The sequence below is a fragment of the Canis lupus genome, chromosome 12 (genome assembly GCF_003254725.2).
Source record: "Canis lupus dingo isolate Sandy chromosome 12, ASM325472v2, whole genome shotgun sequence".
In the NCBI taxonomy this organism is placed as follows: domain Eukaryota; kingdom Metazoa; phylum Chordata; class Mammalia; order Carnivora; family Canidae; genus Canis; species Canis lupus.
In genome coordinates, this window is record NC_064254.1 from 67720489 (window position 1) to 67744335 (window position 23847).

General features: G+C 41.6%; 1 protein-coding gene, 1 non-coding gene and 1 pseudogene across 4 annotated transcripts; 2 read left to right on the forward strand and 1 right to left on the reverse strand.

The window, feature by feature from the left end:
* The first annotated feature begins 1514 nt into the window (after positions 1-1514).
* Positions 1515-22386, forward strand: AMD1 (adenosylmethionine decarboxylase 1). Of its 3 annotated transcripts, none has more exons than XM_025444482.3 (9): positions 1515-1988; positions 15688-15774; positions 16735-16861; positions 17415-17517; positions 18848-18890; positions 19021-19165; positions 19455-19547; positions 19626-19781; positions 20160-22386. In XM_025444482.3, the coding sequence occupies exons 1-9, from the start codon at positions 1879-1881 to the stop codon at positions 20298-20300; spliced, it is 1005 nt and encodes a 334-aa protein (XP_025300267.1). In that variant the 5' UTR covers positions 1515-1878; the 3' UTR covers positions 20301-22386. The 3 variants fall into 3 exon arrangements, with proteins under 3 accessions (XP_025300267.1, XP_025300269.1, XP_025300268.1); XM_025444484.3 differs by lacking the exon at positions 1515-1988 and adding an exon at positions 2968-3109; XM_025444483.3 differs by lacking the exon at positions 1515-1988 and adding an exon at positions 3142-3374.
* Positions 10658-10761, forward strand: LOC112658760 (U6 spliceosomal RNA). The gene has a single exon (XR_003135938.1). It is a non-coding gene; the product is annotated as a U6 spliceosomal RNA (small nuclear RNA).
* LOC112658747 (U4 spliceosomal RNA) lies at positions 11163-11283 on the reverse strand (annotated as a pseudogene).
* Positions 22387-23847: the final 1461 nt, after the last annotated feature.

The following is a 23847-nucleotide window of genomic DNA, read 5'->3' on the forward strand; positions in this document are numbered from 1 at the left end:
TAAAATAAGCAACATTCATCTTTTGTCCCAATTCCCAGTTTGAGTTGGATGCTTTTAAAAACATGGTAAGAGTAGTCTATATACCTACCGCACCACACATAGCTTCTTTCAACAGGTTTCATGGAGAAATGTGAACAAATTCACGTTCTTGTAAGACAAATCCTACCCTGGAGGGAATCTAGAGTGCAAACTCAAACCACATCTTTTTCATTAGGTTTTTCACGCTTAAAACATTATCTCATTTCACTTTCCGTTAAAAGAAGTCTTTCTCTAAGGACAATAGGGGGAAAAGTCTTTTGTGTTATGACAATGGTAATTTTTAGGACAGGCTGGGTGTTTTTGGTTTTTTTTTCTCCCATATTCCCGAGTAAAAGTCATGACTTGGTCACAATTTTGCCACCTCGGGTTAAACCCTTACGACTTGCCAACCATTTTACAGTTTATGTTGATTACTGAAGTATTAAGTGTATGGTTGCTTCTTTCTTTCAATTCATACTTCTTTAAATCACTGCTAGTGATAGGTCAGATGCCTGTTCCATGAATTTCCATGTAAATTTTTCTGAAGCACGTGGGATGATATCACTGTACATTGGGGGGGAGGGGGTGGTGCTTTCAACTAGTTCATCAGTTTGAGAACATTGAAAGAAAAATATCAATTTCAGGCCATATTTAATAAGCCGGTTTCTAGAAAGAGTCTTGCAAAATAAATTCCCACCGACCGACCCAAGGGAGCCCGGGATCGCCAGGGCTGCACAGCAGCTGCTGCGCCGCTCGGCCAGCTCGGGGCTGGGCGAGCCACATGGTCGGAGGTGGGGAGAGCCCGAGCCCTCCCGGGCTGGCCGCCACGTTGCTTTTTCCCTTTTTTTTTTTTTTTTTTTTTTTTAAAAAAAACAGGGAGACAACGCTTCTGGGCTATTGTGTAAACGGGTCGGGAGCTGCGTTCTGGAAGCACATCGGCTAAGGCACGAGCAGCAGAATTCAGCCGCCTCCAAACGCGACCCCCGGCAGCACGCGCGCCACGGGCGAACGTGGAGTTGCAAATGCGCGGCTCCCTTCGCCGCGGGGGGAACGCACTTCAGACAGCGGCCGGGGGCTCAGCAGCCGCGGGGAGCTGCACGGGAGCAGGAGCACCCCGCCACCCAGCAGCGGCCACCGCCCCCGCCGAGCCCCGCCGGCCCTCCCGGAGGACCCACCCATGTTCCCTGCAAACCGGTTGTTTAGGGCAGCGCGGCGCAGCCTCCCCTCACCCCCCTTCGCCCTCTCCCCACCCATTCCGCATCGACCCCAGGCTCCTAATCCCCAACCGGACCCCACAGCGCCGTCTCCCGCCCAGGGGCCGGCGCGAGCCCGAACCGCAGCGCGGCGGGCAGCTCCCCGCGCTCGGGGGCAGGCGGGCCGCCAGCCAGCCGCAACTCCGTAGCTGCTGATTGACAGGCGGCGGCAGCAATGAGCCTCGGGGGCGGGACGTTGCGTCACTTCCTGGCCTTTCGGGGGAGACGGGGTATATAAAGGCGGCGCTCACGCAGCGCCCTCGCTTCCACAGTATGGCCGGCGACATTAGCTAGCGCTCGCTCTACTCTCTCTAACGGGGAAACAGCGGACTACAAGAAAACTGAACTGTATCTGCCTCTATTTCCAACAGACTCACGTTCAACTTTCGCTCACACACACACACACACAAAAAAGAAAAAGCCGGGAAAATTTTATTAATCCTTTTTTTTTAAAAAAAAAGTTAATATAAAATTATAGCAAAAAAAAAAGGAACCTGAACTTTAGTAACAGCTGGAACAATCCGCAGCGGCGGCGGCGGCGGCGGGAGAAGAAATTTAATTTTAGTTGATTTTCTGTGGTTGTTGGTTGTTCGCTAGTCTCACGGTGATGGAAGCTGCACATTTTTTCGAAGGGACCGAGAAGCTGCTGGAGGTGTGGTTCTCCAGGCAGCAGCCCGACGCCAACCAAGGATCTGGAGACCTTCGCACCATCCCCAGGTGGGTGCGCGGGGGCTGGCGCGGCCTCGGAGGCGGGCAGGTGGGGGCGCGCAGGTCGGCGGGCGGGGCCGGGCGGGGTGGCCGTGCGGGGCCCGGGGAGTGGGGGGGCCGCGTCCACCCGGGGCCGGGGCTGGGGCCGGGGCCGGGGCCGGCTCCTCCCGCCGCCGTTGCTGGGCCCGGCGCGGCCCGGGGGGGAGGGGAGGGAGGGGGGAGGCAGGCCGGCGCGCCGCGTGCTCAGGTAACGTCCCCCGCGGCGTGCAGGGCGGCCCGGGGCCCCGGCAGGTGTGGCGCCCCGGCCGGCTCGGTTGGGGCGTGCCCGCGGGGGGGCGGCGCGGAGGGGGGCGCGGAGGGCGGCGCGGGCGCGGGCCCGGGCCGGGTGTTCCCCGCGCGCTGCGGGTCTGGCGCGCAGGCCTCCCGCCCGCGGTCGGCGCCGGCAGCGTGTGGCGCCCGGGAGGCGCTGCGCAGGGCCGGGCCCCGCCGCCGCCCCGTAACGTGCTCTGCACCAAACCCTTTCCGGGGCGGCCTCGGCCGTGTAACCTGTTAGGGCATCGGCGCGCGGGCAGGGCCCTCCGCGGGGGCACCGCGGAGAGGTCGCCCGGAGGTGGTCCCCGGGCCGGGCCTGCCCGCGGCGCTCGGCCCGCTGCCGCCCCTCGCCTCTCGGCGCACGAGTGCGGAGGAGCCGGCGCGGCCGCCTCGTCGGGGCGGCGGCCAATGGGCGCCCGGGCCCGCCCGAGAGCCGGGCCCCGGGGCGGCGGCCAATGGGCGGCTCAGGAATGCGGGCTGCGCTCGCCGCCGTCCCCGACAAAAAGCAGCCGCGGCCGGAGCGGGGGAGCGCGGCGGACACGTGCCGCGGGACCCCTGCGGGCGGCGGGCGGCGGGCGGCGGCGGCGCGGGGAGCCCCCGGGGAGCCCTTCCTCGCGCTCCGCCAGCGCACAAAGGGGGGCTCCCCGGCGGCGGGGCTGCCGAGCGGGCCGCGGGCGGACGGCGGGGGCTCTGCCCTGCCCCGCTTCGGCGCGTTTTGTTGTATGCGTGGGCACACGTCGTCAATAAAGGAAGGACGGCTGTTCCTCCCAAGTTCTTAGGGCACAGATGCCACGATAGAAGCTTGAGCCGTTCTGGATGTAAGGAGAGGGGAGAAAGGCTGCTAAAAGGGTCGCCCGCCCGCCCGCCTGTCGGCGTCCGAGCACCACTTACCACTTTTCCTTTGTACTTTCGGCCCCTGAAATCACTGTGGCTCTTAAAACGATGACAAAAGTTGGACCTTCGAGGGCAGAATGTTCCGATTTGTTCGCGATTTAGTGCCAGAACGTTTTATAGACACTAAGCGCCCGTTAAATCACTATTTTGAGGGTTTATATCACATTTCAGTTTTTGTGTATGGAGCAGGTAAGAGCTGAAAACTCTTGTTCATTTAACTGAAGCCCGTTGGCCACCTCTGTAGGAACAACTTCTCTCTGATGTGTCAAGGATGCTCGGTTAGGTTATATACTAGAAGATAAAAATAAGTGAAAAATTGTCAACGCTTTAGGTAAATCCCCTAAAATCAATGGCCTGGCCACAGGGACCCTTTGCTTCGGGTTTCTTGAGGAGTTGGGCGTTGTGGGCCCCAGAGAAGGATTATAACCTAGAAGAGTGATCATAATGAAATGGTTTAAGTGCATTGCCTTGGAATATCCAAATTTGAATTCAGACAGCCTTTAATAACTGCTGCTTGATATCTCCTCGTTGCTAAAATGAAGACCATGGTGTGCCTATCTTCTTTGGGTTGTGAGGATGAAGTGTGTGTATTTTCTTCCTTCCCCTTTCTAAAGCTAACGGGGCTGGAGAAGAAATTGTCAGGTTGTAGTCTAAAAGGCTACACGGTAAAGGGTGTCGTACAGTTTGATGTATTTTTATTTAAATAGAGATTGTGTCACTGGGGAGTTTTAGTTTGTATTGTTACAGTATATTTTTCTGTTACCTATCTTTAGTGGCTTTATTTTTTAATGATAAAAATGTAAAAGCTTCCATATCCCCACTCAGTAATTCCATTAAAATGCAAATAAAGGCAGAATTGGAAGAAGGCATTAACCGACTGAATTAAAAAATACCTAAGGACATGGAAAGGATTAACAGTGAGAAGGCACAAATATCCTACAGGGTCTTCCTATAGATGCTAGATATTAAAGAGATCATAGATGTTCTAGGAAAATGCCCTCTTGCACTGTTTTCCAGTTACTATTGTACCCTCTCCTCCCAACTTCTACACCTGGTTTTGAACTTTAAATAATGTGGAATCATTTAGTATGCATCGTCACTCGAGGCCTCTTGGTCAGCCTTACGTTTGACGTTTTGTGTAGGGTTTAATGTCCATGTACCAGTTTTCTCGCCGTATTGTTAGTGGGTATTTTGAGTAGATTCCACTTTGCTAATACAAATATATTGCTGTGAACAGATGTCATTTAGTGAACAATAAGTATGCTTTTCTGTTACACACCTCGGAGAAGAGTTAAGCCCTAAGGTGTGCGTGTATCCAGCATGAGGGTGCTAGCTGCTCCGTATCTTCATCCAACACTGGGTATTATCTTTTTAATTTTAGCTCTTGTGGGTGTAAAATAGTATGTACATCTCCTCAGACTAATGGGAGTTGAGCATTCTTTCCTATCTGTACTTGCCGTTTGTGAAATGCTGCCTATTCTTTTGGAATGCCTTCTGTTTGTAGGAGACCTGTATTGGGGATGTGTTACAGATCTCTTGTACCCTCCATAGCATCCCCTTTCACTCTGTGGTCTCTTAACAGAAGTGCGTAGGGTTTTTGTTCTTGTTTTTAAGATTTTTTTTTAATTTTTTTTTTAAATTTATTTATGATAGTCACAGAGAGAGAGAGAGAGAGAGGCAGAGACACAGGCAGAGGGAGAAGCAGGCCCCATGCACCGGGAGCCCGACGTGGGATTCGATCCGGGGTCTCCAGGATCGCGCCCTGGGCCAAAGGCAGGCGCCAAACCGCTGCGCCACCCAGGGATCCCTGTTTTTAAGATTTTTAGAATATATTTGAGTACCCACGAGTGGTGGGGAGGGGCAGAGGGAGAGAGACAAGCAGACTCCCCACTGAGCCGGGAACCCAACAAGGAGGTGGGGGCGCGGGTGCTCCATTTTTAGGGCTCTGGGATCATGACCTGAGCTGAAGGCAGACACTTAAGCAACCCAGGTGCCCCAGAAGCACACAGTTTTAGTGTATTCCAATTTATCTATATTTTCCATTTTAATGCTTAGCAGGTTTTTAATTTTTTTTAATGACCTACATATGCAACATGGGGTTGAATTTAAGAGATGAGGAGTTTCATACTCTACCCATTGAGTCAGCCAGCTGCCTCTGATTAGCAGTTTTGCATCCTATTGACGATACCTCTGCTTATTTGAGATTAATGAAGATGTTCTTTTTTTCCTCCTAAATTTTTTTTAAAGATTTATTTATTTATTTATTTATTTATTTATTTATTTATGATAGACATAGGGAGAGAGAGAGAGGCAGAGGGAGAAGCAGGCTCCATGCACCGGGAGCCCGACGTGGGACTCGATCCCGGGTCTCCAGGATCGTGCCCTGGGCCAAAGGCAGGCGCTAAACCGCTGCGCCACCCAGGGATCCCCTCCTCCTAAATTTCTTTTGCTTTTCATGTTTAGATCAGCATTCCATCTGGAATTTTATTTTTAATACAGTATGAGGGAATTCAGTGCACTTGAAGCAAAATTGGCTCCTCTTTCCAAGCTTTAACTCCAAGTCAATCTAGAACTTGTTTGTTAAACATTTCCCACTCTCCAGTAGGCTGTTTGGTAGTACCTTAAGTGTAATCTAATCAAATTACAGAACACAGAATCTTTTTCTAACTTCTCAAGAGAGACAATGGGTACATTATATAGTTGTTTTTGTTGTTGTTTTGAGAGCGCTTGGGGGAGGGGCAGAGGGAGATTTTTTTTTTTTTTCCCCTAAGATTTTATTTATTGGGAAGAAAGGGAGAGGGACCAGCGGACTCCTGCCAGGTGCACAGCCCAACACGGGGCTCAATTCCCCAGAACCCCAAGACCACGGCCTTGTCTTAAGTCAGATACTTAACCGATTGAGCCACCAGGTGCCCTAGGGAAAGAGGGAATCTTAAGCAGGCTCCATGCACAATGGGGGCTTGATCTCAACCCTGAGATTGGGACCTGAGCTGAAATTGAGAGTCAGTCACTTACCCGACCAAGCCACCCAGGCACCCGTTTTTGTTCTTGGGTTGTGAGATTGAGCCAGATTCTCTGTCCCTCTCTAAAAAAGTAAAAATAAATCAATGGAGAGTGGAAAATCTTCACTGACTCCGGTTGAAGAAAACTGGTTAACAGTATATTGAAGAAAAGCACCAGTCCAGTATATCCAGATGAATAAAGGAGTAGGTGACGTTCTAAAACTGACTTAATTCACACATTGCTTGAAGTTAATGTAAAAGGAAGGGGGGGTGGTAAACTACAGGTTCTCTAGCAGTTTTTTCAGATTTCAAAAGGATGTGAATAGAAATCAGTGATCATATATTAAAATGTCTTAGGGTTGCTGGACCAAACAAAAGCCTTTTATGTTATAGGAAATGGCAGTTATGGGGAGGAAGTCTGTTAGAAAATAAAAATTTTTGCTGGGAAGAAAGATTATTGCTTTTGAATTCATAACCTTGAGCTTTTATTCTTAGTAATGAGGTGGGTTCAGATGGGAAATTGTAGTGGAGGTGAAGAGAGTAAATATTAACTATAGGATGGTTAGAGGTGTATTATTTGCACAGTTAACATGAAACTAAAAACTAGAATCTATACTGTTGACATTGGAAAAAGCCCTAAGGAGTAGTGGGATCAGTAATTTTACATTGAAGAAATTGACAGCCCTTTGCCAAGAAACCTTTTAGTGTAAATGTTTTGAAGTAGCAAAGCTTCTTATTGAATTAAGCTTCTTGTTACATTCTTCACAAAAGTTTTGAAAGACTTTGAACTGTTGTCCCCAAACCACCCTTTCTTTGTACGTGTTGAAAGTAATAATCAACTGAATGTAGCAGTAATTATACTAATAGTGATTTAAATTTTAAAGCTTGAGAGAGAGAATTTAATACTGTAATTAAAATTAGCACTGTGTATTTTCAGTTGATTTTTTTGAACAAAAGGGGAAGGCTTTTATTTTTCTGGATATCTGAACTAATTGCCCCTAACTCAAGGGAAGGGTATACTCAGAATTTAACTTCTGGTCAATCTCAGCTTTGATAGAGAGTAATCTATTTTAGGATGATGTTGGCCCAAAGACTAATAACCTTGGGTAAGGTATAGAGGCCTGAATGTAATGTGGTAAGGGGAGAGTCACTAAAATTAGGCTGTTACCTAAGGTCGCAGCTCAGGGAAACTTCACATAGTTGTGTGACTTTTTGGATGAATTACTTGGTAAACCTGAAACCAGTTTTTATTCACAAGGAGGCCTTTAAAATGCAAATTTTTAGGCACCATCTGCAGCATATCTGACCTACTGGATCTGAGGTTAGGCTCCAACTCTGGGTGATGAGAGTGATACTCTGCTTAATGGGTTTCTTCCACCTGCCAGCAACATTCTGTTCCCTCAGACGTTTACTTTATAAGATTGTGATTTAAAAACATCTTAGTTTGCCATTTTTAAGTGGGCAGTATTGTAAGTATATTCACATTGTTTGTGCAACAGTTCTCTAGAACTTTTTCATCTTGCAAAACTGAAACTAAAGCCATTAATTTCCCCTCTCCTCTTCCCCATCCTTGGTAACCATCTTCTTTTAGGATTTTGACTACTTTAGATACTTCATAGGAGTGTGAGTGCTTCCTAAATGGAGTCATACAGTATTTGTCCTTCCATGATTGGCTTATTTCACATAGCATAAGGTCCTCAAGATTTATCCGTTTTATGTACATACCACATTTTATTTAGCTGTTAATCCTTTGATGGGCATTGAGGTTGCTTCCATCTCCTGTCGGTTGTGAACAACAGTGTGGGTGTGCACATACATCTGCCAGACCTTGTTTTGAATTTTTTAGAACTGTACCCAGAAGTGGGATTACTAGATCAGTCAGATGGTAGTTCTATCTTTAAGGTTTTGAGGAACATCCATACTGTTTTTCTGTAATGGCTACATCACTTAGTTATTTTCAAGATTTTTAAATAATCTCTGTATCCAACGTGAGGCTCAAACTCACAATCCCATGTCGAGAGTTGCACACTCCACCAACTAAGCCAGCCAAGCACGCACCATTAGGTTTTTACTCTTAGGGAAGTTCCTTATATATTCTGGAAGTTTACCTTTTATCACCTATATGATTTGCAAGTATTTTCTCCTGTATTGTCTTTTCACTCTGTTGAGTACTTTCCTATGAAGTTAAGTTTGATATTGTCTCATTTGTCTACTTTGGCCTTTGCCGCCTGTGCTTTTGTGTCATATCCAAGAAAGCATTGCCATATCCGGTGTCCTGAGGCTTTCCCCTATGTTTTCTAGGACTTTTGTAGTTTTAGGTCTTGGTTTTGGTTTTTAACCTATCAATTTTTGTAGATGGTGTAAGGTAAGGATCCAACCTCATTCTTTTGTGTGGACATTCGGTTTTCCCAGCACGCGCTGGATGGCTTTTTCTCCCAATTTGTAGTCCTGGCACTTTTTGTTGTAGAAGGTCATTTGACCTGTGGCATTTACTTTTTACATACTACATTTTAAAATGTAGTCAGTTGTCCCTTTTGGGTTTTGTTTGATCAGATAACCTTCAGAAGTCTGTCGTTTTAGTGCAATCTTTGCCCTTGTAAATGCCCCCAACTTTTGTTTTTATTAAAACACAGATTCTTTAAGAGAATTTCAAATATAGTAAAATAACCATTAATGCTTTGCAATTCCCGCGTGGTGATCTAAGTTTATTCGATCCATGTACTGTTAATAGTAAAGAGTATCCTATTTTGGGGGGCACTTACTGTGACCTGGGTGTGGCTAGGATCCAGTAAACCTTTATTTACAAAACAAGGCTTATTTTCCTGGGAGAAATGTGATAAAATAATTGGCTAAAATTCTCAGCTGTTTTTGGTGTCGGGTTTTTCACCTTTCTCTTTATATACATGTATAGCATTGTATTGACTTTTTCCATTTTCTTTTACATCGTGCCCTTGGTTTCTTTTTTTGAGCCTGTTAGCTCTCAAGATTGTCTTTTTGGTTGTTTACTCAGCTATGTTTTAAGGTGTTTTAAAGCAACAGCATTCTCACATACCATGACTGAAAAAATGCTAGAGGGTTTTTATTAGGTGAGGAAGAGTTTGTTGCAAAATTTCTTAATTAATGGTGAATGAGTGTAAGAGCATTTTGATTTTCCTCAAGATGGAATAAGCACACTCTACAACTGTCTCTTGTATTTACTAAAAACCTTGGACAGAATGCATGGAACAGTGAGGACTTTGAAAATTAAATGTTAGCAGGTGAATTGAGGAAGGAAACCATAATTCAAAATACCACTGAAACAACTGTGATTTCTTCTGTTCTGTTCTTTTCTTTTCATTATCTCTTGGGGTGGTCTGAAAAGCTGCCAGAAACTGGTAACTGCACACTAGGTACAGACAAAAAGAGTTCCAAGAGAGGTCCTCTATTTCTGGTCTACAGAGAAGGAAGGGGGCTGGGCCTTTCTGGCGCCTTCCGGTCAGAGAGAGTAGGGAAAATCCTTTTTTAAATTTTTTTTTTTTATTGCTTTGCTTTTTGTGTATATGTTCTACCGATAACACTGGCAGTCCTGTGTCCACACTTGTGGCCAGACAGATGCCTAAAACTCCAGGTGCAGGAGGGACCCCTTTTTGACCAGAGTGAAGAACATCAAGGATATCTCTATTCCTCTTTTCCCTTTTGTCGTTTACCTGTTTGGCCCCAGAGGGACAGATAGTCCTAGGCAGCCTGCTGCAGGTGAACAAACTAAAACCTTGGCTTCCTACCCAGAGGACCAAGAATTGGGCCCCCCACCCTGAATCTGGTCAACAAGATTATGGGGAGGAGAGAGCGGTGAAGAAAGTGATCCCGTAAAGATTTATATAAACCCCACTCAGCTGCTCCTGTATACATCTCTGATCTTAAACAGTATGTCAGAGGTCTGGAAAACTGATAGATCACCTCCCCAGTCCCAGTCTGGTCACTGGGTGACACGAAAGCAGGGCAGATCTGAGCACCATGACAAGGGCTTTTGTAACTAAAATGTGAAACCATAACATAACCCAGAGAAGCTGAATAAAAACTTGAAAACTGAGCTTAACAGTTTCAGTTGCCTGCTAAAACAATTTGTAAAATCAAAATGCTCCATAGGATTGAAACAAGATTTAAAATTATGTAACATTTAACAAAACTAAAAAACAAAAATAAAAAAAATAAAAATAAAATAAAATTATGTAACATGAACAAAATGCTCAGGATGCAGTTGTAAATTGCTCAACTTACGAATGACCAGGAAAATTCTCAGCATCCCTCAAAGGAAAAAGACTATATAGCCTCAAGGGGATGCAAATCAAGCTTTAGAAACAGCTGTCATAAACATTCTATAAGAAGAGTGAGTTCGCTTAAAAGGAAAAGACAAAGTCTTAGAGAAATAGAAAATGGAACTTTAAAATGCAACAGGAAAATAACTACTGGAATAAGAAGTTTCCTGGGTGAGTGCTCACTTCAGCAGCACATATACTAAAGTTGGAACGATACAGAGATTAGCATGGCCCCTGCGCAAGGATGACATGCAAATTCGTGAAGCGTTCCATATTTTTCCTGTTTAGGATCTCTCATGAATAAATAAAATCTTGAAAAAAAAAGTTTCCAGGGTGGGCTCTAGTAGAACGGAAATGGACAGAAGAGTGAATGAATATGAAGATAGATCAGTAGGAATTACCCATTCTGAACAACACAGAAAAAAGATTGGGGGCAGCAAGTGCCCCACAGGTCTCTCGGGTTCTGTTCAAACAAAAAAAATTAAACATGTCTGCATCAGCAGATCCAGACAGTGTGTTTCAGGGAAAATAAATCACATCTAGGTTCATTATAATAAATGGATTCTTATAACTAAGTTATTTGGCAGTGAAACGAGTAAGCTCCATTTATGTAGATTAAAATGAGATGGCATTTCAAGTGGAATATATAATCAAGTTTGTTAACAAGATAATTCTGTTAAAGGAGTTTATCTTTTCAAGAACTTGCCTTCGAAATACTTGAACTATTACAGTGACAAACAATAGCAATAATCGCGCCTCGGATAAACCTCATTGGCTACGATACTGCCACTGCGCAAAGCTACAGTGACAAACAATAAAGGAGCATGTAACAATTTTAGATTTAAAAAGTTTAAGGCTGGGACGCCTGGGTGGCTCAACAGTTAAACATCAGCCTTTGGCTCAGGTTGTGATCCTGGGGTCCCGGGATCGAGTTCCACATCGGGCTCTCCCCTCAGGGAGCCTGCTTCTCCCTCTGCTTGTGTCTCTGCCTCTCTCTGTGTTTCTCATGAATAAATAAATAAGATTTTTTAAAGAACTTTCATATTTGGGCAGCCCCCGTGGTGCAGCGGTTTAGCGCCACCTGCAGCCTGGGGTGTGATCCTGGAGACCCGGGATCGAGTCCCACATCGGGCTTCATGCATGGAGCCTGCTTCTCCCTCCGACTGTGTCTCTGCCTCTCTCTTCGCTCTCTCTGAATGAATGAATAAATCTTTAAAAAAAAAAAAAAAACTTTGATATTTGATCTGGTCTGGTGGGAATATAGTGAGGTGACTTGAGCTAGAAGAAGGGTGCTTAGGGCAGGGGTTGTGGGTAGGGTGAAGTCCATTACACCAGTATGCAGAACAAGGTTTACATGTGTGTCTCAGCATAATTACAACGCTCTCTTTTTCACTCTCATGGGGCTTGATATGGTTAAGTTTATGGTGTCCTGTTTATAGAAAGTGGTTGGTGGAAAAGCCCCCATGTGACAATACAGAAAATGGGGGTAGAGCTGGTTACCTTTATTTATTTCAACTGTTCTTCTGATTCATTGTCTTTATATTATAAAATCTGAGTCAGGGGATCTCTGGGTGGCTCGGCCATTTGGTGCCTGCCTTCAGTCCAGGGCATGATACTGAAATCCCAGGATCGAGTCCCACATCAGGCTCCCTGCATGGGGCCTGCTTCTCCCTCTGCCTGTGTCTCTTCCTCTGTGTGTGTGTTGTGTGTCTCTTGTGAATAAATAAGAAATCTCAAAAAAATAAAATCAAATCAAATCTGAGTCAGATGAGAAAGGAGATGCCAGGAGATCTGAAGATTAGATAATAGTTTATTCTCTGGGAGTAAAAAAAGATCTCTCTCAAATGAGGACTAAGTACTGTTGAGAGGGGTAAAGTGACTATAAAGTGACTATTACTGAAAATAAGGAATAAAAACTTAGAATGAGAGATCATTAGCGCTTTACCCTCTTTTGCCTACCAGAATTCCTCATGCTCACCAGGCAAGAGAATGGAATATTTGGATGATCTGACCTGCCTAGGAAAGAACTTTAAAAGAAATACTAATAGGGGATCCCTGGGTGGCGCAGCAGTTTAGCGCCTGCCTTTGGCCCAGGGCGCGATCCTGGAGACCCAGGATCGAATCCCACGTCGGGCTCCCGGTGCATGGATCCTGCTTCTCCCTCTGCCTATGTCTCTGCCTCTCTCTCTCTCTCACTGTGTGCCTATCATAAATAAATTAAATTAAATTAAAAAAAGAAATACTAATAGGGAGTTTCCCAGTGAAACCCCCACATGGCCTTTATGGAGGCTAACAGTAAACAAGCCCCATCCATGTGTATATAGACTTTTTGACTAGCCAAGTCTTAGTACCCTAATCTTGGCCAAGAATCACTCAAAAGAAATGTTGAAACAGTTGGGGGAACATCTGAGGATAAGTTAATGCATAGAAAACCAAAGCAAATGAAAAAGCAGACAGCTTTTAAATCCAGAGAAAAACAAAGTTATACAAGAAAGAAAACATTACGGAACATGATTCAAGTCGTAATATACTGTTGTTAACACTGCTGTATGATACATGAAAGTTAAGAGAATAAACCCTAAAAGTTCTCGTAGTGGAAAGATTATTTTTTTCTGCCTTCTCTTTTTATTGTATATATGAGACGATGGATCCTAACTAAACCTTTTGTGGTAATCATTTCACAAATGAGTAAGTCAAACCCTTAGGCTGTACACCTTAAACTTACATGCAGCAGTGTATGTCAGCTATCTCAGTGAAACGGACTGAGGGAGTCTGCATGAATAAGTGACTGTAACTGGAAAGGTAGCGTGTCCAGTGAGTGGAAGAGAATATTTATTTGCAAGAGTGCTGAATTCTAGTGGGAAGTCATTAGGTAAGATCTGATTTTTTTTTTTAAGGTAAGATCTGAATTAAGTAAGCTCTAAAGAGAGACCTGTGTGCTGCAGAATTTTACTTAATGCTTATAGTGGGTATTATTATTATTTACCTGTATATTCGGTGCTTGAATTTTTACCATTGAGTAGGTACATTATGTATGCATTATATAACTTAATCAGTTATATGAAGTAGGTTTTATTGCCCACCAGATATAAAGAAACCAAGCACAGAGATATTTTAATTGTAAGAAATGTCAACAACAAATTGTACCATTTGAAAAATTTGAAACAAACTGCAAAGATGTGGCCCAGTCTAATGTGTATTTTTCTTTTTCTTTATGTAAACAGTCATCAGCACCCTTTTAAAAGAAAGCTAATTGTTAGCACTTAATAAACATTGCTTGGCCAAAGCACCTGGGTGGCTCAGTCATTTGAGTGTCTGACTCTTGATTTTGGCTCAGGTCATGATCTCAGAGTTGTGAGATGGAGCCCTATGTCAGGCTCCACTGTCAGCAGAGAGTCTGCTTGAGATCCCCCACCTCTGAAAAATAAAAATAAACTTAAAAAAATCCTTGGTTAAAGTTACAGGCAGATAGGCTCTATAATCATTAGCAAGCCTAACAATTGAGTTTTTTTTTTTTTTTTTTTCAGGTAAGTCTCAGTACTGTTCAATTTAACGAATTTATCCAACTTAGGAATTACTGCCTTCTGTGATAGGTCATATAATTGCCTGTTGGGCCAGTAAACATTTTTTTTAGAAAATGATGAAACAGGCACAAAATGCTAACAGGATTGACTGGCACTATGCTTGTGGGTGGTTTGGTTTTGTTTTTTAAGTAATCTCTATACCCAATATGTGGCTCAAATTCATAGCCCCCCGAGATCAAGAGTTGGATGCTCTCCCAACTGAGCCAGCCAGGCGCCCCTGTGCTTGATTTTTAATACAAAAGACTAAAACATACCTGGTTTTGTGCTGGCTGTGCTGTTGAGGATTTCTTCTACAGAGTCTTAACAGGATAAGAAAACTAACCATAATGTGCTATTTTCTTGGGTATACAGGAATGACCTGTCAAACATTAAGAGCCTTAAAAATATTTCAAGCCTTTAATTTGGTAATTATAAGCTTGTCATGTGGAATTGTTTCATAAATATTTCTGTTTATAGTGGACACACTAAAGAGGAAGCACTTCTTAGGTCTCAATCAGATAAAATTAAAACTAATTTCTTTTGTTATGCCCATTTGACTTCCTTTTTTTTTTTATTTTTTTTTTATTTACTTATGATGGGGGGGGCGGGGGCAGAGACACAGGCAGAGGGAGAAGCAGGCTCCATGCACCGGGAGCCCGAAGTGGGATTCGATCCCGGGTCTCCAGGATCGCGCCCTGGGCCAAAGGCAGGCGCCAAACCGCTGCGCCACCCAGGGATCCCTTGACTTCCATTTTAGTCTATTGCCTTATACTACAGACTTTTCACTTGTTGGAATGGGCATATTTTTGAACCTGTTAAAGAGTTGTATAATGTTGCCCAAAATCTTGATGTTGAATTGCCAACAAAAACCATGTTTCAAGTTTCTGATAATTCTAGACCCCACTAGGTATGATTAGCTGCTAATTTGATGGAAAATAGTATCTAAACAGTATGAGAGCTCTAGCTTTATACTAACAGGCCTTTAGATCTTTTTGCCAATCAGTGAAGGAAATAATGCTTTTTAAATTGTAATTCCTCCAGTTAAGATTGAAAATCTAAGACTGATAGGCAAAAGAAAAAATCTCATTTTTACTTAATATCTTCACTTGCTTGTGGGTGAAAGGTAAAGATTTTCCTTGGTTTAAGGGCCTTTTAGGGATCCCTGGGTGGCGCAGCGGTTTGGCACCTGCCTTTGGCCCAGGGCGCGATCCTGGAGACCCAGGATCGAATCCCACATCGGGCTCCCGGTGCATGGAGCCTGCTTCTCCCTCTGCCTGTGTCTCTGCCTCTCTCTCTCTCTCTCTGTGACTATCATAAATAAATAAAAAAATTAAAAAAAAAAAAGGGCCTTTTAAACTTCCTCTGCAAGTCTTATTCATTTTGTCTTTTTTTTTTTTTTTTCCTGAGTAAATTGTAAATGGCTTTTAATTTCCTTTTCAAGTTTGCTCTTTGTTACTCTGGATATGTCAGTATAGATAGGTTTTTGAAATAAAAATGTTACTCAGAAGCTGGAACAAGAATGTGACAACAAATATACATGGTTTAAATTGTGTTAGAACACTCAAGTTTAAGAGCTTTGTAATTTTTACTCAAGTAGGCAAGTACTATTACGACTTAATCATCCCTTTTTGTTAAATAATAGATCTGAGTGGGACATACTTCTGAAGGATGTGCAATGTTCAATCATAAGTGTGACAAAAACTGACAAGCAGGAAGCTTATGTACTCAGGTGAGTTCTGCAAAAACAAATGTTAGCTACCTAGTTTCAGTCTGAATCCTACTTTACATGGAATAGCGAATTGTTCCTCTGGATCTTAGTAGTGTAATCATTTTTACTTTATTTTGAGAAATAATAGTATAAAATAAAATGTTTATTTTAGATATCCCTATGTGGTATGTTTTGAAGTCTCTCCTAATACTAATAATAGCTCTTCAAGATGATTGCTATCTTTACCTCCTTAGTTAGTTAGCAGGAAGTAGCTGTAAAAGAGAGTAGTAGAATAGTATTATACCTTTATTCTCAGCCCCAGATAGGTCTTTTTTAGTATATGCCTCTCAATATCAGAACTTCAAAGTGAAAATTGGCTTCTCTGTATAAATACAATTGTTATATATGAAAGAAAGCCATTCAGCATGCTTATTAGGTACAAAGCTAATTTATTCAACAAAAGCAATTATACATATTATAATGAACCTTGTGGCTACTGGATTGAACAAAGTGCCTGGTTACATATACAGATGTTTATCAAATGCTTAGTGTGTGCCAGGCCTTGGGAATATAATGAATAAAAACAAATTCCTTTCCTAAAAGAGCTTATTACCTAATTGGATGTTTGCAGAAATGTATGTCCGAGTGGGTGGTACAGCTGAAGTAAAGTATGATTTTTAGTGAATATCCTAAGATAGGTGAAGTGAGGAGGAAGGCTTAGAAATAGGAGGAGGTTTGTGTAATGAGCTAATATGCTTTATACTTAATTCAAGGCCTTTCTGTGGGTTCTGGAAGTTTTAAAATGATTTCTGTATAATAGAAAGGAATACAGTAGTTAGTGTGTCCTTTTGGCTTCGCATCCTTGATCTTGACAGTGAAAGTTAGTAGATTTTACATTGTAGATAATCTAGTAATAGATTTAATTGCATCTCAGTAATACATTAAACATCCTTATAACATTGTGACTTTTTCCAAATGCAGTGAGAGTAGCATGTTTGTCTCCAAGAGACGTTTCATTTTGAAGACATGTGGTACCACCCTCTTGCTGAAAGCACTGGTTCCCCTGTTGAAACTTGCTAGGGATTACAGTGGGTTTGACTCAATTCAAGTAAGTAATCAGACATTTTATCTTTTTCCCCCCAGGCAAATGTTAGGGCTCTGTAATATGCATTTGCCTAGTAAATAAATTTTCTATACTTAACTGCTTAGTTGTGGATAATCACTGACTCTTGAAACTAAATGCATACATGCTCTCAAATATTGTTGCTTCGGATCTGAAACTACTGTTCCAGAAATAAAGTACCTTGTCTCTACAGTTGCTATGACCTATCATGAGTAGGTTGAGTAATTTTTAAGTTTCCAGAAACTCAAGGGATGTATGTGGTCTACGTTCTTCATGGTTTCTTGAGATTCTTCTCCACAGCTTAAACAAAGTGTAACCCTTTCTCACGGATGTTGGTCTGAAACCTTGCTCTAACAAAGTGGCCATTTTTTATTTATTGGCCAGCAAAAGACCACTTACCTTTTAAACATATTAAATGGGAAATATGTTAAATTTCATTGGGGAAAAAAACAGATTTGATTTTGATACGTATATGCAGAAAATAGTTGACTAGGAAAGGTAATAGAATTCTATGTTCATGTGAAGTTATCTTTTTCAGAGCTTCTTTTATTCTCGTAAGAATTTCATGAAGCCTTCTCACCAAGGGTACCCACACCGGAATTTCCAGGAAGAAATAGAATTTCTTAATGCAATTTTCCCAAGTAAGTTTAAATAGAATTGAAACCCATTTCCTTATGTCCTTTCAGAGATCTTTTTATATATGTGAAAGCATATGTATCCAAATATGGTATGGTGCATTATATAGTTAAGAGTTATCAGTAAAAGTTGATTACAAATTTAGAGTGTGTGTGCACACCAGGTCAATGTTGTTGAAAAGATGGAAAAAGAAAATGAATTGATCACTTGCCAGAGGGAGACATCTTTGTCTTACCAGTTGCTCTAATTTATATCTTACTTAGTGATTATGAAGACTTTGTTCCCTTTGTCCAGAAAAATGCATAGTGCCTTCATACATCCATGCTAAGATGCTGGTCTGTGTTAAGAAACTCTGGCCTGGGCAGCCCCGGTGGCTCAGCGGTTTTAGCGCTACCTTCAGCCCAGGGTGTGATCCTGGAGACCCAGACCTGGATCGCACATCAGGCTCCCTGCATGGAGCCTGCTTCTCCCTCTGCCTGTGTCTCTGCCTCTCTCTCTCTGTGTGTCTCTCATAAGTAAATAAATAAAATATTTTAAAAAGAAAGAAAAAAAATTCTGGCCTGGCATTCTATTTAGGAATTGAGCTGGCTTAAAAATGATCAGCACAGTGAGATCATAGTGTCACTTCAAACAAACTGGCAAGATTTTCTTCCATTTACTAAGCTTTTATTTATAGACCTTCCTTTTTGAGCTTCAAGGTCAGAGAACTTAAAGGTTATCTAATCTAACACCGTTATACCCTAGATGTGGCTGAAAACCTAGGGTGATTTTACTAACTTGGCACAAAAGCACTCCCAGGCATGATTTAAGATTCCCACCCCTCCATCACAGGCATGATTGAAAAGAAAGTCCAATTTCTATCCTATTCTTATCTACTAATATGAAATTATGCAAGGCTGTATCGGTGCTGAGTATAATGTAGTGTAAATATCTCCTAGTTAATTTACTATGTTGAGTGGGTCTTTGGGACAACAATATGGAAAAGAACATTACATAAAATGGCATGTACTTAAATTGGGAATGTAGACAAATGGGTGGTCAAATTCTATTTCTTTAGTGGAGTTTTAGGGAAGAGTGAACCATAGTTTTCTCAACACTCAGACTCACTCACTGTAGCTGAAGTATATCTCTAGATGACAGTAAAATATTTTTAGTAAAATATTTTTTTAAGGGATGACAGGGGGCATCCTGCCTACTTGTGAACTCACTTCCCTTTACTGATGACATGTCTAATAGGAGGCAAGTGCTATCTATCACCCTAACCATTGGAACAGTGGGGGCAAAGCTATCTATTAAATGGAGCTGTTAAAGTTATTTTATGTTCTCCCTCAACAGATGGAGCAGCATATTGTATGGGACGTATGAATTCTGACTGTTGGTATGTTGGACATAGTTTTATCATTCTGTGTGTGTGTTTCCTTTTGGTTTGGTTTTGTTTTTGGTCGTTACAGGATTTATTTTAAATTGCCATTTGTCATTTTTAGAAACTACTTTTTATTTTTGTATAGGTACTTGTATACTTTGGATTTCCCAGAGACTCGGGTAATCAGTCAGCCAGATCAAACCCTGGAAATTCTGATGAGTGAGCTTGACCCAGCAGTTATGGACCAGTTCTACATGAAAGATGGTGTTACTGCAAAGGATGTCACTCGTGTAAGCATTTTCAAGAATAGTTCTAGATTTGGGTGGCTTGGCGGTTAAGCATATGCCTTTGCCAGAATTCCAGGATCTAGCCCTGCATCGGGCTCCCCGCAGGGAGCCTGCTTCTCCCTCTGCCTGTGTCTCTGCCTCTCTTCTCTGTGTCTCTTAGAAGTAAATAAATAAAATCTTAAAAAAAAAAAAAAAAAAAGAATAGTTCTAGATTCTTCCTGAGCACTAAGTATTTTAACTCCTTCTCAGTTTATTTTTCAAATTTGTATGTAATCTGTCTTTCCTTTCCCAGGAGAGTGGAATTCGTGACCTGATACCAGGTTCTGTCATTGATGCCACACTGTTCAATCCTTGTGGGTATTCGATGAATGGAATGAAATCGGATGTAAGTGATATTTTCCTTAATAATTATTAAATATTTAAGTGTACCTTTCCATTATTAACCTAAAACTATTTCTTTAAGGGAACTTATTGGACTATTCACATCACTCCAGAACCAGAATTTTCTTATGTTAGCTTTGAAACAAACTTAAGTCAGACCTCCTATGATGACCTGATCAGGAAAGTTGTTGAAGTCTTCAAGCCAGGGAAATTTGTGACCACCCTGTTTGTAAATCAGGTAAATTGTCTTATTCTCAATAAAGTCTTACATAGGAAATGAGAATAGTGAATCGTGTCATAATACGTATTCTAAGGTGGCATATGTCAGATATCTAGAAGTATTGCTGTTGAGGTTATGAGTAGAAGAGATGCTTTCTATCTTTGTTTAGACTTGGTCCTTGATTTATATCTAGCCCAATCAATGAGTTTTTTTTTCCTGTTTAGATGGGCAGATGGGAGGGGAACAACATAGGATGTCCTACTCATCTACCCATGAGACAGCTAAAACATTCAAATGCCATGTTTGTTCAGACAGTGGTCTTAAATATTTATTGACTGTTTGAAAATAACTTCTTCAGATTATAAGTACTAATGCTTAATTTAAATTTCTCCCCAGAGTTCTAAATGTCGCACAGTGCTTTCTTCACCCCAGAAGATTGAAGGCTTTAAACGTCTGGATTGCCAGAGCGCTATGTTCAATGATTACAATTTTGTTTTTACCAGTTTTGCTAAGAAGCAGCAACAACAGCAGAGTTGATTAATAAAAATGAAGAAAAAACGCAAAAAGAGAACACACATAGAAGGAGGTGGTGGCTGCTTTTTAGATATTGATATCGGGGGCCATGCTTTCCATAACCACCACCTTGTAGCTGCAGAAAGCCCTAGATGTAATGATAGTGTAATCATTTTGAATTGTATGCATTATTATATCAAGGAGTTAGATATCTTGCATGAATGCTCTCTTCTGTGTTTAGGTATCCTATGCCACTCTTGCTGTGAAATTGAAGTGCATGTAGAAAAAACCTTTTACTATATGAAACTTTACAACACTTGTGAAAACAATTCAATTTGGTTTATGCACAGTGTAATATTTCTCCAGGTATCATCCAAAATTCCCCACAGACAAGGCTTTCGTCCTCATTAGGTGTTGGCCTCAGCCTAATCATCTGGGACTGTTCTATTAAATTGCTGCCAGGATTTTACATCCAGTTACCTCCACTTTCTAGAACATATTCTCTACTAATATTACTGAAACCAGTTTCTACTTCATACAGATGTTTTTTGCAACAGCAATTAAAGTTTATCTTCCACAAGTCAAGTCCTCTTAAGAAAATGATTGCAGTTATCCATTTTGTGTATTACTATTTTAACATTATTGCTTCCTGTACTTGTACTTCCTTTATTTGATTTTGTTCCTCACCATGGTGTCTTGCCTCCCAACCCCCCCTCAATAAAGCAATACACTGTTAACACTGTGGGTTTATACTAATCTTACACCCGGGAGGGGGAAGGGAGAGTGGACCCTGGGCTTAATTTTCTCTTAAGGTCAAGGGAGTTTGGCCTCCTTTCATATTGACATGGGCTCTTTTGGGAGATAGTGACAAAAATAAACCTGTTGATTAGGAAGGAAGACCCTTAAAAATCTACATTAGGGTATACTGGGAGAACTGTTCCAGACGCTACGCCATTGTGTGTTCCCATTAAATGAGATTAGCTTCTCACGAGTACCATGCCTTTTGTAATTTGCTAAGTAGTTGTAGAAGAAAAAAAATTTTTTTTTAGAAAAAAATTTTTATCACTAAGTTTGTTAGCAAGGAAATTAAGATAAAGGTTATATTTACAGGATTTAATAAGTCAGCTCAGATGATTCACATTTTACTTTAGCAGCTATCTCCAACCATTTTCATTCACAACTTAACATAAACTGGTTGAAAATGGAGTCTGTCTTTGCCATCTTGTGGCTTAAAGTTCTTTGACTTTGTGACGCATTATGATAGTGTTCTAACTTTAATCTTTTCTCTTCCTGGTGTTCCTTTCACCATGAATTCATAGCATCAAGTGAAACTTCCCAGAATGAGAACTGTTCAGGTTATTCTGACATACACAGTGAAGCAGAATGCTATCAAGAAGACACAAATTCCAAACTGGTCAGTGGGAAATGACTAGAAATACAGGCTTTTAGGAGTTTGCATCTTTTAGCTATATTTGCAAATACTGAGATTTAAGCAGCTGAGAAACAGCAAAGTTGACTAAATTTTTTATATTCTTGTCCTCACAGTTTTTTGATTCTTTCTGGATTGATGCAGTGATGTTTTTGTTCCTTCCGTATTTATTAATGAAACACTTTTTTAGTGTTTCTAAACATAAAATCTACTTGGTTTGAAATCAAGTGGTTGGAACACAAATTTTGACTTTTATTTTAAGCATGTTGATTTGAGGTTTCATTTAAGAAACTTTCAGTCAAATGGATCAGTTTGATTCTGTAATTAGCACACGGTACCTAATGTTTCGGTACTGTTTTGAGGACCAATGCTCAAAGTGGATTTTGTTCTTGAACAGTGTCCCAGTAGATTTGATGACATTTGTTGGCTTGAGGTCTGATTTTTTTTTTTTTTCTAACAGATTTAAGATTTCTATCTAATGTTGAAAAACTGCACAAATTTGTATGGAATAAAGCCTAGAAAAATTAAAGCTAGATTAAATAGTAATCGAAATTAATCCTAGTGTGTATGATAGAGGAGGGAAAATTTTGGTGCCATAATTTCTCTCTTCATGGTGTTGGACTTAATTGAAATGTATTTCTGTATCACAATTTAAGCTTCAATAAAAGTTTGCTTAATCCATTGTCTAGTGACATTCAGGAAGTTTTCTGTTGATGTATTTTTTTTTCTTTTTTTTTTAATTTTTATTTATTTACTTATGATAGTCAGAGAGAGAGAGAGAGAGAGGCAGAGACACAGGCAGAGGGAGAAGCAGGCTCCATGCATCGGGAGCCTGATATGGGATTCGATCCCGGGTCTCCAGGATCACGCCCTGGGCCAAAGGCAGGCGCCAAACCGCTGCGCCACCCAGGGATCCCCTGTTGATGTATTTTTTAAACAGTATACATGACCCAAATACTAGACATCTACAATTTTTGTGATTTTAGGAAATTGATACTTGATAGTTATTTTCTAACATTTGGAAGAGTAATGATGAAGACAAGAAGTAAGCTCTTTAAGCTCCTGGGTGAATGAGTAATTTATACTCAGATTTAAACATTGTTTTGTTTAGTGGCTTCATAAGTGAAGCTTAAAAGAAATAACTGGGATATATATCAAAGAGTAGGAAAGGTAAGTAGTAAGAATAAGAAAGTGCATTTGCGAGTTCGGAGTTAAAAGTTTGAAGGTAAAATGTTCTAGCCCTTATTATGGAATAGGCTCTTAATGATGGGATGGGGAGGAGCAAGTCGTAAACATCCTTTATTTCATTCACTTATTTGGCTAACTAGAACAAAGTTACAAGCCTGATCATTTTTGCCATGTTAGGTACATATCTTTTTTTTTTTTTTTTTTTTTTAAGATTTTACTTATTTATTCATGAGAGACACAGGCAGAGGGAGAAGCAGGCTCCCTGCAGGGACCCTGATGCGGGGATCCCGGGACTCCAGGATCACACCCTGGCCTGAACGCAGGCGCTAAAGCGCTGAGCCACCCAGGGATCCCCAAGATATATATCTTATGATCACTTATTTGGCAAAAGTTCAGTTCTTCAGCCTCTTGTGTCTACAATAATCTGAAAATCAGAATCTTATAAAATGTATATTCAGATCTCAGGAAAGGCGTTTTAGAGAATGTTTTCTGAGAAGTGACTGAAAAAAGGGTGGATCTTAGAAAACTATAATATGATATAGTATTATACCTCCAACACCAGATTCTTTTACAGCAACAGGTAAGTGATCGAGTGGATTCAGACATATATGTCGCAAATGTAGTATTACACTGTGAAGGGGTAAAGGACCTTACTTTGATTGTCCTGGCCAGATAACTGTCACCAATTCCTGACTCCCCACCTTCAAATTTGATGTTTTCATCCCCCCTTTTAGTCCTGTTAAAATGGAAACTGTTCTTTTGGAATCCATCCCTTATACCTTGAGAGACTGTAACAGCTGTCTGCGAGGATTAGCTAGGACTCCAGAAAATAGGTGAGATTTGTAATTAACCATTTTATTTGGAGAATCTTCAAATATACAAGCAATATAGTACATTGAGTCTTCATATCCTACCTTAAATAGTCCTGAATTCTGCTCTGGTTCATCCATCACA

Bases quoted from the DNA above. Each gene is read 5' to 3' on its own strand.
- AMD1 (XM_025444482.3), top strand. From the start codon at position 1,879: ATGGAAGCTGCACATTTTTTCGAAGGGACCGAGAAGCTGCTGGAGGTG. The intron at 1,989-15,687 runs GTGGGTGCGCGG...GTTAAATAATAG, and splicing joins GACCTTCGCACCATCCCCAG to ATCTGAGTGGGACATACTTC. The intron at 15,775-16,734 runs GTGAGTTCTGCA...TTCCAAATGCAG, and splicing joins CAGGAAGCTTATGTACTCAG to TGAGAGTAGCATGTTTGTCT.